This window comes from Merops nubicus, unplaced genomic scaffold, assembly GCF_000691845.1.
Source record: "Merops nubicus isolate BGI_N331 unplaced genomic scaffold, ASM69184v1 scaffold39585, whole genome shotgun sequence".
NCBI classification, from domain to species: domain Eukaryota; kingdom Metazoa; phylum Chordata; class Aves; order Coraciiformes; family Meropidae; genus Merops; species Merops nubicus.
In genome coordinates, this window is record NW_008612344.1 from 3,195 (window position 1) to 15,655 (window position 12,461).

General features: G+C 45.5%; 1 protein-coding gene across 1 annotated transcript; it reads right to left on the bottom strand.

Moving 5' to 3' along the window:
• Positions 1–527: 527 nt before the first annotated feature.
• On the bottom strand, positions 528–11,709 carry LOC103774126 (transmembrane protein 104-like). The gene is made up of 7 exons (XM_008941508.1): positions 11,665–11,709; positions 9,570–9,691; positions 7,498–7,579; positions 6,460–6,562; positions 5,972–6,052; positions 1,410–1,509; positions 528–645 (listed from the first exon to the last, which is right to left on the bottom strand). The coding sequence occupies exons 1-7, from the start codon at positions 11,707–11,709 to the stop codon at positions 528–530; spliced, it is 651 nt and encodes a 216-aa protein (XP_008939756.1).
• Positions 11,710–12,461: the final 752 nt, after the last annotated feature.

The following is a 12,461-nucleotide window of genomic DNA, read 5'->3' on the forward strand; positions in this document are numbered from 1 at the left end:
AACCACAGCACAGTAATAGATGCAATAGACAATCTTAAACTAGACAGAAAGCTATTACTAAAGCAGCATATAGCACTGGATGTTGTTTAAGTGGGCTGTTTTCCATCATCTCTCAAAAAGCAGATTCTCCTGCAGCATAAACAATTTTATTCACATAAAGAATGCACTCAAGACAGCTTAATATACTTGAATATACTGACAACAATTACATCAAAGCAAGAATTACGTAGCCAGTCACTGAAAAAAACCCCACCCTTTGGCATGGACATATCACCTGCCTAAGCAATATAAAACTCCACAACAAGAAGGCCAGAACTCTACTTAAGCTCAGAATCACAAGGACTATTCTCATGGCCAGACTGAAAAACAGCCACGTCAGCAAGAACAGAGAGGGGATATTTGGCCAAAAGGGTCAGACTGAACTGAAAGCTGTGCACCATTGTTCACTCGAACCATGTCGCCTCTACAGGAAAGAGTCCCCACCCAGTAGAAGAACAGTTTAACCAGGAGTGATGGTCACCCCAGCTTCAGAAACTCACCAGATAGAGCCTGTAAGCGTCAATCCGCCGGATCGGCCCCCAGCACCTGTCTGTATCATTGTACTTCGTGCCATCCCCCACGCTGCAAGAACGGTTGCCAGTGACACTGCTGGGAAAGGAGGGAGAAACAAAAGACAGTAATTAACTCCTAGCAGATGTCTTCTTCTCTCCTGCACTAAAGAAAGAGGAATGGTCAGAGACTTGAGATGTTCATTCCTCCCCTCCCTCCCTGAACACTGTCCCTCTCCTTTGTATTTTCTGGGCTGTGTAACAGCAAGTCACTGAGTACCGCACATTTAAAGGCAAATTCTTGAACGGCCTGCAGTTATTTACAAGTTTGTTTGGGTCATATATAGATCACTGAGATTTTCCATTTCCAAGTCAGGAGTCCAAATGCTGCCCAGCATGTATTTGATCAAACAAATCTCTTCCTTTATCTGCTTGAGACAGGAACTGGTCTCAGTTCAGAGCTAAGTCCATGTAGTGTCACCACACACTGATCGCTTGGTAAGTATCACACCTCTCAGCTCTTACCCAAAGAAACAGAGACACTAAAATGTTCCACGGGGCATGACAATCAAACTACTGAGCAACGAGTCCCATGTCTGCAAGGTGCTGAAGCTGGAAGAACTTCACACTTGAGGACTGAAATCAGGTCAGCTACTTTTCAGGCAGGCAGCAAGCACTTGGGTGGGGAATATAAAACAACTTCACCTTTCTGCCTGCAAATGATGAGCCATCCTAGAGTTATTTCTCCACTCTGAGCTTCAGACAGTAGAACTGATCCCAGTCAGACTTATCACCCCACCAAATCCAAAGCCTGCTCTCTTCTCCTTTAGCACACAACACCACAGCAGTGGGCACACTTACCAGGTCACTTGCATGAGAGAGACAGGTACAGCTGCTGCGTAGATGGCCAGGTCCCCATAGAGGTAGATGATTATGCAGAAATAGAAGAGGTTGACACCCACTGCAGGAAAAGGAAATATTGTACAGAGACAGCAAAGTACACAGGGACCCTTGAACTCTGCTCACCAAATACGCAAAACTTTTTCAAGGTCTTAAAAATAAATCACCATTTGCCTTCATAGTTTACTCTTTCCTGCAGCAAACTCCACCCAAGGGTCACAACAGCACCTTAGGGAACTTGGCCACAGCACAAGACGTGATGGGACACGAGGTGCCTTAGAGCTCAACTTTGCCTCCTTCAGTACCTGGCCCTGACATCAGGCCCTCTGGTTCAAGCCCATCCTCCAGTTGCTGGTCAAGACCAACAGGTCTCACTTAAGTCACCTGCCAGATGAAGCTGTCAACTTGGAACAGCCACAGGCAAACATCTAGCAGATGCTCACAGACTCGGTGTGAGCGCAGCTTGACAAACAGCGAAATGAAGAGACAAGATGCTTTAAGTGTCTGCTGATTCCAAACCCTCAGCTTGCAAACCTGCAGGACCTTCACATTCAGAATTTGGCTCCGCAAAGCTCAGGTTCCACAGGGTTCAAACGGAGGGAGCTGCTTTGGGAGATTCCTTTACCATCAGCAACTTGAACAGCCAAGGTTCAAACCTGCAGAGCTTTAAAACTCTGTTTCTGCAGCTCTCTTACCCTACTGCCACATTGTAAGCTGTTCCTGCCCCATACTATTTCCTTGGCTGGGTTTTTGGGTGCATTTTTTCTGTTTGGGGTTTTTAAAATACTTATCCTGCCTTTACCTATGAGATTAAAACACTCTTACACAAGTTATTTGGATGCACAGAACAGCCTTAGTGAGGCACAAGAAGACACTGCTGTGGAGGGCTAAAATCTGCAGGGATAAAGAAATGCTTGATGAGATCCCAGATTCTTTTTTTTCCAAACAAGTCAGTATAAATCTCACCAAAGGAAACCAAACTGGACCATATATTAGTTCAGAGACACGTGAGCTACCAAAAAAAAAACCAAAACACCAAAATACCTCAGATCTGTTTCATTTAGGAAGTTGACACTGAATGAAAAAACAGCTCAGGAGACATGCCCATACTTTCAAGTTGTGACACCACCTGATGCTTAATCCTAAAGCAGCTTGGGCAAATCGTTTCACCCCTCCAAGCCTCACAGGTGACAACTATCAAACAGGGGCAGCACTACTGCAGGAACATGGACTAATGCTTCTATAGTTCTTGCATGCCCCAAATTTTTACCATGTTTTGCCCTCCTACTGCCCCTGGATCTCTGGTTGTCAGGAAACATTAACAGGCACTCTTGCTTTAAATAAATTATTGAACATGCTGAGCCTACTTAGCATAAAACATTCCTAAAAGAAGGTCTGTATTGGGAAGGCAGCAAGAAAACTTCCCTGCTTGTGTAAAGCAGCACATTGAGCCAGTGCTCTAGAGTTGCTCCTGGTTTGTCTGAATAGACAAATGGAGATCTTACAGAAATTGTCAGATCATTTCACATGGTTCTCCCCTTGTTTTCCCCTTCTGTGGAAGATTTAAGATGTGTCACAGTTGAGGAGTCTCTGCAGTGTTCTGATGATGGCAACAAACTACCTACCAGTTTTCTCCAATTTCCCATTCAATACGGTTGAAGGTTCTAACAAATATCTGACATAGGACAGAAGCTGCAAGACACAGGACTACACAGACTCAGTTGTAGATTCCAGTTTGGGATCTCCTGCAGACCTCAGGGTTCAGCTGCCCACACCCCCTAAAGTAAGACTAACATGTCCAGCACAAGCTATATCCCCATTCCAGTGTCCACTTCTCTGTGGGAAGTCCAAGTAACACTCCTCTCCCAAACTCATCCTCTCAAAGGCCTGAAGTCTTTAGCATCAGTTCTTTTATAAACTGCTGCTGACCCTCCCTAATCAATTCTTCCATTACTGGACACAAAACGAGAAAAAAAAAAATCAATTACTTCCTGTGGGGAAGCAACATGATAGATGTGCCTGGAGTCCATTATTGCAATAAATGACTGCTCAGTCCCAGAAGAAAGCACCCAACATTGCAAATTTTAAAAAATGTAATTAAAAAGAAGCAGTTCTTCAGAGCAAGCTCTTTCAAAAGAGCACACAGGCCCTTCACAGCCTAAACCTAAGTCAGCTCTCTTTAAGAAAGCAGACAGTCTGAAATTGAGATTTATCCCCAGCTTACCTCCTAGGACTGCAGATTCAACTCCTGTCAGGTTGGTGAAAATAAAAATCAGTCAAGAGAAAGGAGAAGAGAGCAGAGAACTCACTAGAAACCAGAGGCTTTGAGGTCTATTGCAAAGCTTTCACCAGCTTTCCCTCTGAAGGCTGTGAAGCCCTCAGACACGTTTGGTTTGGATCATGCTTTGTCTATTGCGAGCAAAAATCCATCCAGACACTTGCTCACTGTGAAACTGCAGAGGTTGGTGCTTGGAGCCAAGACTTCTCAAGAGTGGCCCAGTTTCTCAGCACTAGGCAGAAGCAACTGGTCACTGAGCAACTGCCCTTCCACACAACCCTCAGAAGGAAGCACCTCAGCAAGGCTCTGCAGTGGGAGGTACTTAACTTGTCTCTTCTCTGCAACCACTCAGCAGACCAGAGGGTGCCTCTGAACTCAGCAACACTACGGGGATGGAGCCTCCTTGTTGAGCACAGAGGAAGGGAAAATAAGAAAGGTAAGTTCTGCCCCAGAGCCTTTGCTGAGTGTACACAACCTCTTTCTGGGTGTACCCGACCTCATGGGGAATTCACAAGTTCTTTCAAGCTCCAGTGTGCAGCTGTTCCAGCTGCCTCCCTGCTGAGGGATTCATCCCTTTGCATTGGGCTGAGGAGGTCCCAGGGAGGATCCCTAACACAGAAATCAGATAACCCTGGCTAAAGCAACATTAAGAAGAGAGATTAAGATTTAGATACTAAGCAGTTTATATCACTTTGCTAGGAAGTCTACAGGAGTGCCTGACGGGAGAGAGGACGTGGATTTCCAGCACCCTCTACTGACTGAGCAGCAGCCAGCATCAAGGCAACGAGGTCGAGAAGACGACTGCCCGATGCCTGGTTGGCTTTTGGGGGGTCACAACCGTCTTATCTATCTTCCCCTGTGAAGCACATGCAAAGCAGAGGCCTTCTAGAGCTTCCTTATGGGAGTACTCTGCCTCCAGTGATCCCCAGCCCTCCGCAGCAGAATCCTTAGCAATACTGCTAAGCCCTGTTGCATGCTCTCAAAGCGCTTCCCAAATATCCTAGAGGATGATCGAGAGACAGGGAAGTGTTCATGGCAAAGCATGCAAGCAAGGGAAGTCACCTCAAGTCAGAGCAACACAGCACTACAGGCAAGACTAGGAACAAAATATTTCTGAGGCTCCAACCCACATTCAAATCAAGTCTCCTCTTTGACTAGGAAAGTGGCAGCCTGATCCAAGGTGGATTATTTTGATAGTCTTAAGCGATTTAAATCTACAAAGGCCCAGAAAAGGCAGGCAGGGAAATTAGAAATTTTTTTCAATTGGATTTTAAAATCAGAAATAATATAGATCAAAGAATCTTCACTCCTTAAGCCCAGCTGTCCTTCAGAGGCAAGAGTCTTACACTGGCATAAAGCTGATGTAATGTAATGGAAAAAACCAGCCCATCACGCCTTTGTAAAGGTGGCCAGTGAACAAGAGAAAATGTCACTTTCCACAAGAAATGGGGCCTGACAGGCTCAAAACTGCACAGCCATGATGTCTGACAATTTTCTGGGTCTGCACAGCATTTCAAATGTACTGTTTTACAAGGTTCAGAATACCTAACATTGTACTTTGCACTCCTAGCGCATACAGCAACGGCTATGGCTATACTGCAGTATGGTCACAAGTTTGTTCCCTGGCATACAAGAGAAAAAACAAAAATGACAAGACAGCTGCCTATCATGTGCACACCAGGGACCCTTCCAGCAGTTCATGTCCCAGCAGCTCTCTGGGCCACTTCCCAGACACAATTCTCAGACACGCTTTCCAGAAGTCTCTCTCCTTCAGACTGATTGGGGTTCAGGGAAGCCCAAACATCATCTTATCAAGTGCTACAATCCAGATGGAACTAGGGAACACTACAGCTGGGCTCTACTGCTTTAAGCATGCAGAGATCACAGGGGATAGATGTAGTTCCAAGTCAGGCTAAAGGCAGTCAGAAAAGGCACTGACTTACACTTGCCTGTCTAAAGAAACTGGGCCTATACCCTGCAGTATTTTGTATAGTGCTGCTGTCACCACAGCACCTTCCCCTTCATGCAGGTTCTGTTCCTCCTGGCCCATAAACACTCTGCAATGTAGAAATATCTCACAGGGTGATGAATACAGTCCACAGAGAGAAGGAAGGACACTTATGGGTGGAATTATCACAAATTCAGGAAGCAAACACACACTGAGAAGCATGCAAACTTCAGGAGGAGCCATACATACAATGTGCAGGAGGACCTGAAGGGGTTTTTGAAAATGTGAACCACTTACCTTTATTGAAGAACATGGAAGCCATCTGGCCCATTTCCACCCTCTCAGTGATTTCAAAGATATTGGGTGAGCCACGTCTCTCTGCAAGTGGAAAACAAGAGGTGTTTCAACCAGTCCCTCCAATAAAACCAGAGGCCAGACTAGCTGAAGACACTCAGGAAGCTCTAGCAACAGTCTGAAGGACAGCATGTCCAGCTCCATGGCTGCAGAGTCACTGGTCTATTTACTCTGCAGAAGTCAGTTTAAAAGTGTTTGCAAAGTAAGATGTTCTCATCTTAGTGACCTAGAAGGAAAAGATCCTTATCAAACTGCAGAAAGTGAACTGAATTCTCAATGAGTATTATCTTGCAAATGCTAAGGACTTTGGGATGCCAGCGTATGGAATTAAGGGTGAAATGGACAGAAGAGTCCTGGTGCTGGAGCCCACGGGGATGCTGTCTGCAGAGAAGAGGTCTCAAGTGCAGTGGAAGCACGAAGTGGGTACTCACGGACTGACAGGATAGGTCGTGTCTCTGCTCGCTCGTAGCCATCCTGGAGGAGAACGTCACTGTCAGATACTCCAGAGGAAGAATCTTCATCCTCATCATCCTCCTGGAAGAAAAGACCAGACCAGTGCTGAGATGGCTGCTACTCACACTACAGCCTGTAGCACCACTAGTGTCATGTTCTCACTTCCAGGAACTCAGAATAAGGTCCCAAACAGGGATGGACAGGACACGCAAGCGAAGGTAGCACCAGGGAGCCCTTGGCATGAAGCTGTGGAGAGCAGAAGAGGGCACTGGCAGAGCAGGCTGAAGTGAGTGACAGGCTCTGCTGTCCTAGCCTAGGTCATGCACACAGCAACAGTGTCCAACTCATGTAGTGACACGTGGCACAAAGACGTTACAAACTTCCTGCAGATCTGCAGGGTTGCAGAACTGGTAGAAAAAAAAATCCAAACGTATATAGTCTTAACTACTCAGAGCAGACAGGTCTAGCTCCTAATGCCAAGCCACTAACAACAGGCAGGCACTCTAAATCAGTCCAGACAATTATGCCTCACACTGATCAAGAGAAGCCACTAAAGCCAGGATCAGAAAACCACAAATTTTACAGCAAGGACATACTTCAGGACTGTCCACTCCCTGGGATACAGCCTGAGTGACAGCAAGAACATTCCAGCCTGTCCCAGTTAAATGATCCCGAGATCAGTCAGAATTTACAGACCTCAGCACACTCCAAATGGCACCAATATATTGCCTGCCACCTCTCCACGTTCACTGATCAGTGCTTCTGGGCACGGAGAGCACAATCAGTAAAAAATGTGAACAGCACAAGAGATTTTTCAAAGCAGGAGCAGAAAATTCTATCTTTAATGAGCAACCCCACAGGGAACTAACAGCCGTATTTTATATGGCAGAGTTAAGTACAGTAGAAATTTATTCCTTTAGAGTTCCTAATGAGGTAAGGCAAAGATGCAGAGGAATCTCAGGCAAGTCCTACAGGATAAAAGAGCAGAAGATGAAAAGCCCAAACCCCACACGAACCTTGCGTTTCTCCATTCTCTTCCATCGCAGCTGAGCATTTGCAGCAGCCATGGCTTCCACCACAAAGGTCGTGGTCATATAGCTGGAGAGAGAAATGCCACTGATGTCAGTAATAATCAAGAACTGCCACGGAAGGGAGATGGAGAATTATTCCCATCTGTTTGTAGGAGCAAACAGCCAAGCCAGCCCTTTCACCAGCTCCCCACGCACCCTGTGGTTTTTGAGTGTTTCACGTTTGCTGCTCCCTTCTGCTCTTGAGAGGTGTTCAAGCAGGCCACAAAATACAGTAAAGTATAACATGCCTTTAGATGTAAAAAGACACCGTAGATATCTGTAAGACACCTTCCTAGTGTTTCTGTGGGTTGAAGGTGGCAAGAGCAGTTCACCCTTTGTTAGTAAGCAAGCTTCCTTCTTCTTTTTAAGGCCTAGCAAGCTTCAGAATAGTATTGTGCTCATATTTACTATGGTCTGTGGCAAAGATACTTCAGTCCCTTGAAGAATCTTGTACAAAACCTTCACAAAAAAAGATATATAAAGTCTTTATATTGCTTAAAAGCAATACAAAACCAAAGAGCAGATCACACGTGCATGCAAACACAACTTTCTGAAAGCTGGGGCAAAAGCTGTCCAGGGAGTCAGCGAGAGCCACTGATAGAAGGAATGTCATTATCTCAGTTAAAACCAGTCCTATTATAAACAAATCTCAAATCAACCTTATTCAAGGCTTTTAAATGATTTCTCACTGCTTCAGGAACCAGACCCACTTATCAAGCTCACATGAGAGATCAGTTTTGCAAGAATAAAAGGCAGCAGCCCTGCCCTGAGGTGCCTGTTGGAAGTTCCAGCTGGACTCTTCTTGCACCGAAGGGTCTCCAGCATGCACAGGGAAGTGCCAAGCTCCAGGACAAAAACACCAGGGCAACACAGCTCCCAAGGCACGTCATACTTTGAGCTGCATCTTCTCAGTCTAATCTGGTGCAGTTTTGGTATGCTGGTTGGGAGGGTTGTGCTCTTCTGCTGACCTTGAAGGACTGTCTGCTGGTGCCAAGTTTCATACGTTCAATTTTCACTTTTAAACTAACATACCTAAAAGGAATTGCTTCCAAAGCTCCCAGCGACTGCTACTCCCACGGTTTACATTTTATGGAGCTTCTGCAGCACACAGCTTTGAGGTGGGAACTTAGCAGCATTACTACAGTCAGCACTGACCACACAGTATCTCTATACAGCAGTGCCTAACAGATCCCAAAAGCACTGCCTCCAAATCAAAGGCACCTTCAGGCTGACAGAGCTGGTTACTGACAAGAACAGAACTTCTAAATTCCATTCTTACAAATGGCAGGAGGAGATTTTGTTTTATTTTGTTTTGAAACCAAGCAAGAAGCAAGCAGGGATTCACAGCTCATCAGAAGGCAGCAGTTCTATTAATAACTACTCAGAGATCAGTGCTGTCTCAACAGCCTCCAGCTCCACCTGCTGCTGCAGCACGGAGACATCTGGTCAGAAGCTCGTGGTGAGCCAGTGTGGGAATCAGGAGACCAGCTCCAAGGTCTCCAGCAGCAAAGGTGTTTGAGGAATGAGACAGGCCCAGCTACACAGTGATTTGTTTTCCTGATGCTCCTGCAGCTGCCCGGAGTACTGCCAGAAGGCAAGGGGAAGGCAACACAAGAGGGCTGCCTCACATCCACAAGTCACAAAGCAGAGCAATGTCACCCCCTGTGACCCATGGCCTGGTTAGTGTTTGGGGAACTGATCCGTGACAAAGGCAAGTGTAGGATGCATCTGCAGCAAGGATAGGGTCAAACAAGGAAGCTGGGAGAAAGGTCCCAGGAGACCCTGGATAGGAGAAAAAGCCTTTCCTATCAGTCAGGAAACAGGATGTGGCACCATACTGCAGAGTCAGAAAATACATCCCTCCAGATAAGGTCCACGGGCAACACAAAGCAGAGACCAACACTCAAGCAGCAGAGGGTCAGGATCACCCAGAAAAGCAGCAAAACTGTTGGTGCTGTCCTTCCAGCCCCACCTGACTGAAGCCCCCAATCCCCTGGAGACCCAAACTCACATCCTACCTCATAAATCCCAGGAACATGAGGAGAACGAGGCTGACGAGCCACCCTGCTGTCGCAAAGGCCTTGGGCATGGTCAGGGCTCCTGTTCCAACGATGAGGTTGAACATGTAAACCAGACCAACCTGCAATCATCCACACAACCCAACGTCAGGGTCTGCAGCCAGAGATCATCCAAGACACATCAGGGAAGTACCAAGCTAAATGGAGAGCCCAATCTGAGCAAGCAGGGTGGGAGCAGGCCCATGCTAGAAATAAATATAGGACAGGACTGATACCTAAAGAGAACAAACTGAGTGGCAGCACATTGCTAGAGGAACTGTAATTCCTCTCAACTTTTCTAATTATTTTAAATTTTTTTTCTTTCTAATTTTACAGTTAGAACATATGTGAGCTGGCTGTTTGTTTGTTGAGATCTCTCCCTGTTTTCTGACCTGAACCTAAGTAGTTATGACTATGCACATCAAGTCAACTTTCAGAATTCCTTGTTCTTCTTTATTCTTAGTCAAACAGGAAATACCAGAACAGAATTCTAATTCAAAGCCATTTTACCAGTAAGCTGCTGAGCACATTCTGAGGAAGGGATTTTATTTCTGGAAGGGTAAGGATTTCATCCTCTCTGGCAATGAGGTATTTTCTGCCCAAGGGTAAAAGATAACTCTGCAACTGGACATAACCCCCTCAGACTATAAATTTAGCTGAACTCAAGATCAAAAATTGCCCCGAAGTCGTTTTGTTGTTGTTTGTGGGTTTTTTTTGAATATAGGTCAGAGTCTCTCCAGAGGAGAGCCAGTAAAGAACTGTGTCTGAGTACACGTTTCTGGGCGTGGAGCAATTAATATTGGGAGAACTATTCCCAGAGACACTGTGAGCACTCCTGCCCTTCCTTCACTGACATCAGCACAGCAAATTCATCTTTTGATGAGTCTCTCAGAATGATGAAAAAAAAAGTCATTAAAAAAATCAGCCATTACAGCTTACAGGAAACTTATTTTCATTCAGCTGACAGAACTGACATTCCCTGAGCACAACTCAAATGCCTAGGGCCATGAGTTACTCTTCAGTGAAGGACTCTTGAAGAAAAAAAAAACCAACGTGGGTGATTTTCCTTGACTTTGGTCAAGTAGAGAGAGCTGAGAATGGTGCCCGTGTGTTCAGTCTGGCCAGACATCTCAAGGGAAACAGGAGAGTCAGCACCTTGGAGATCAGACTCTCTGAAATTCATGCAACACTAACCTAACAACTTAAGAGCAGGAGACGCTGATCCTTCAGGGTCCAGGTGTCCCAGTTACTGCCTTGTTCTCCATTTGCTCAGTTGTGACCTATTTCTGCAGCCTAATATCCAGTTGTTCTAAATTCAATCAGTAACATGGGGATGAAAGTTTTAAAGCATCTGAAAGCCAACGCAGAGATTTCTGGACTGGTTCTATGTTTAGTGAGTTCATGTCATAAAAAAAAAAACAGGAAGAAAACTAATGCTTGCAAAGTGCTGTTTATAAAAGCTGACACTGTATGAACACTTGTGGCCATGAAAACCAGCATTTCCAGTAAGAGAGGAAAGCAGTAATTGGCTCTGCAGTTTCACAGGGCACCACATTACAAGGAAGAAACACCTTCATTATTGATTTAAGTGGTTTAAAACAAATTACTACACCTGTAAGTATGTAAACTTTAGAAGAGTCAGGGGAAAATGTTATAGAAAGTAAAAAAGAGAAGCAAAGTGGGATGGTTTCAATGTCTCAATCCCCCCTGTTTATGCCCGCTACACGTGACAATTTGGGTTGACAGAAAAATGAACAGAATGTAAGAAAAGTAGGCAGAAGGATGCAAGAGCTGGCGTGGGACATGAAGCTCTTTAGAATGCTTTTAGATCTATACGTCAAGGAGCTATCACCCCTTTACATTATATAAAGTGCTCCATGATGTAAAAACCCCCAACAACGACAAGTTGTATGTATTTTTAAGTAGCCATGAGACTCCTTGTATCTCTTGTAGCATGGAGGTTATGTCCATGGGGAAGCAGGAAATGAAAACACAGTGCAGAGAGAAGGGGGGTTTGAAAAGACTTGTGAGCAAGCCCACGACGGGTGGCACTTACATAGGGGGAGTAAAGCTCTCCGGTGTCAGTGATGCCACCAGCCATGGTGGAGCTGGAGGGGAGCAGAGCAAGGAGGGTGTTTTCAGCTTCTTCTGCCTTTAACCTGGAGAAACATCATGAAGTTGCTTTAGCTTCGTGGGAAAGAGGAGGAACTCAAGAGTCTGCTTTCGCACGTTGGTCTTCTGACATTTGGACAGGGGGATTTCAACTCGGCCAGATGTACTCCCCTCACCAGCACTGCCTGGCTCAGCACTCTACGAAGTTCTCATACCTGTTAAACTAGTTTAAAAGTAACCAAAAGGCTCTGCCTTTTCACAGCATGTGATGACCAAACTTCACCTTCCCCAAACAGCCACAGGGGCCGTTTCAGACATGAAAACCACAAAAGGAAGAGTTCCTGCCTTGAGGATGACCTCATGCTGCTGCTACTCTTAGAGAGCACATGCCTCCTGCAAATCAAAGTGGTAAAAAAACAGCCTACAGCCTCTCCTTGTCATCTCAAGTAAAGAAATAAGCAGACATACGAAAATAATGTAGCTATGAAAAGAAAGCCAAAATATTTTGTTACACGTACCAAGGTTTCCAATGCAGAATTATTTGGGGAAGTCCACACGGCCTTAGAAAAACTCCAGGGGGAAGGAGAACCCAAGCCAAGAAAGGTCTCAAGAGTCAGTAAGGCATCAGGCAGAGTGGAATAGTTTAAGAGTTTTATCAAGTTCCACATCCTTCTATATGTGCTCCCACTTCACCATCCCAGCTGGGACAGACTGTCAGCACAGACTTCACAAACCAAGAGC

Bases quoted from the DNA above. Each gene is read 5' to 3' on its own strand.
- LOC103774126 (XM_008941508.1), bottom strand. From the start codon at position 11,709: ATGGCTGGTGGCATCACTGACACCGGAGAGCTTTACTCCCCCTAT. The intron at 1,510-5,971 runs GTAAGTGGTTCA...CTTTTCCTGCAG, and splicing joins TTCCATGTTCTTCAATAAAG to TGGGTGTCAACCTCTTCTAT. The intron at 646-1,409 runs GTAAGTGTGCCC...CTTTCCCAGCAG, and splicing joins TCTCTCATGCAAGTGACCTG to TGTCACTGGCAACCGTTCTT.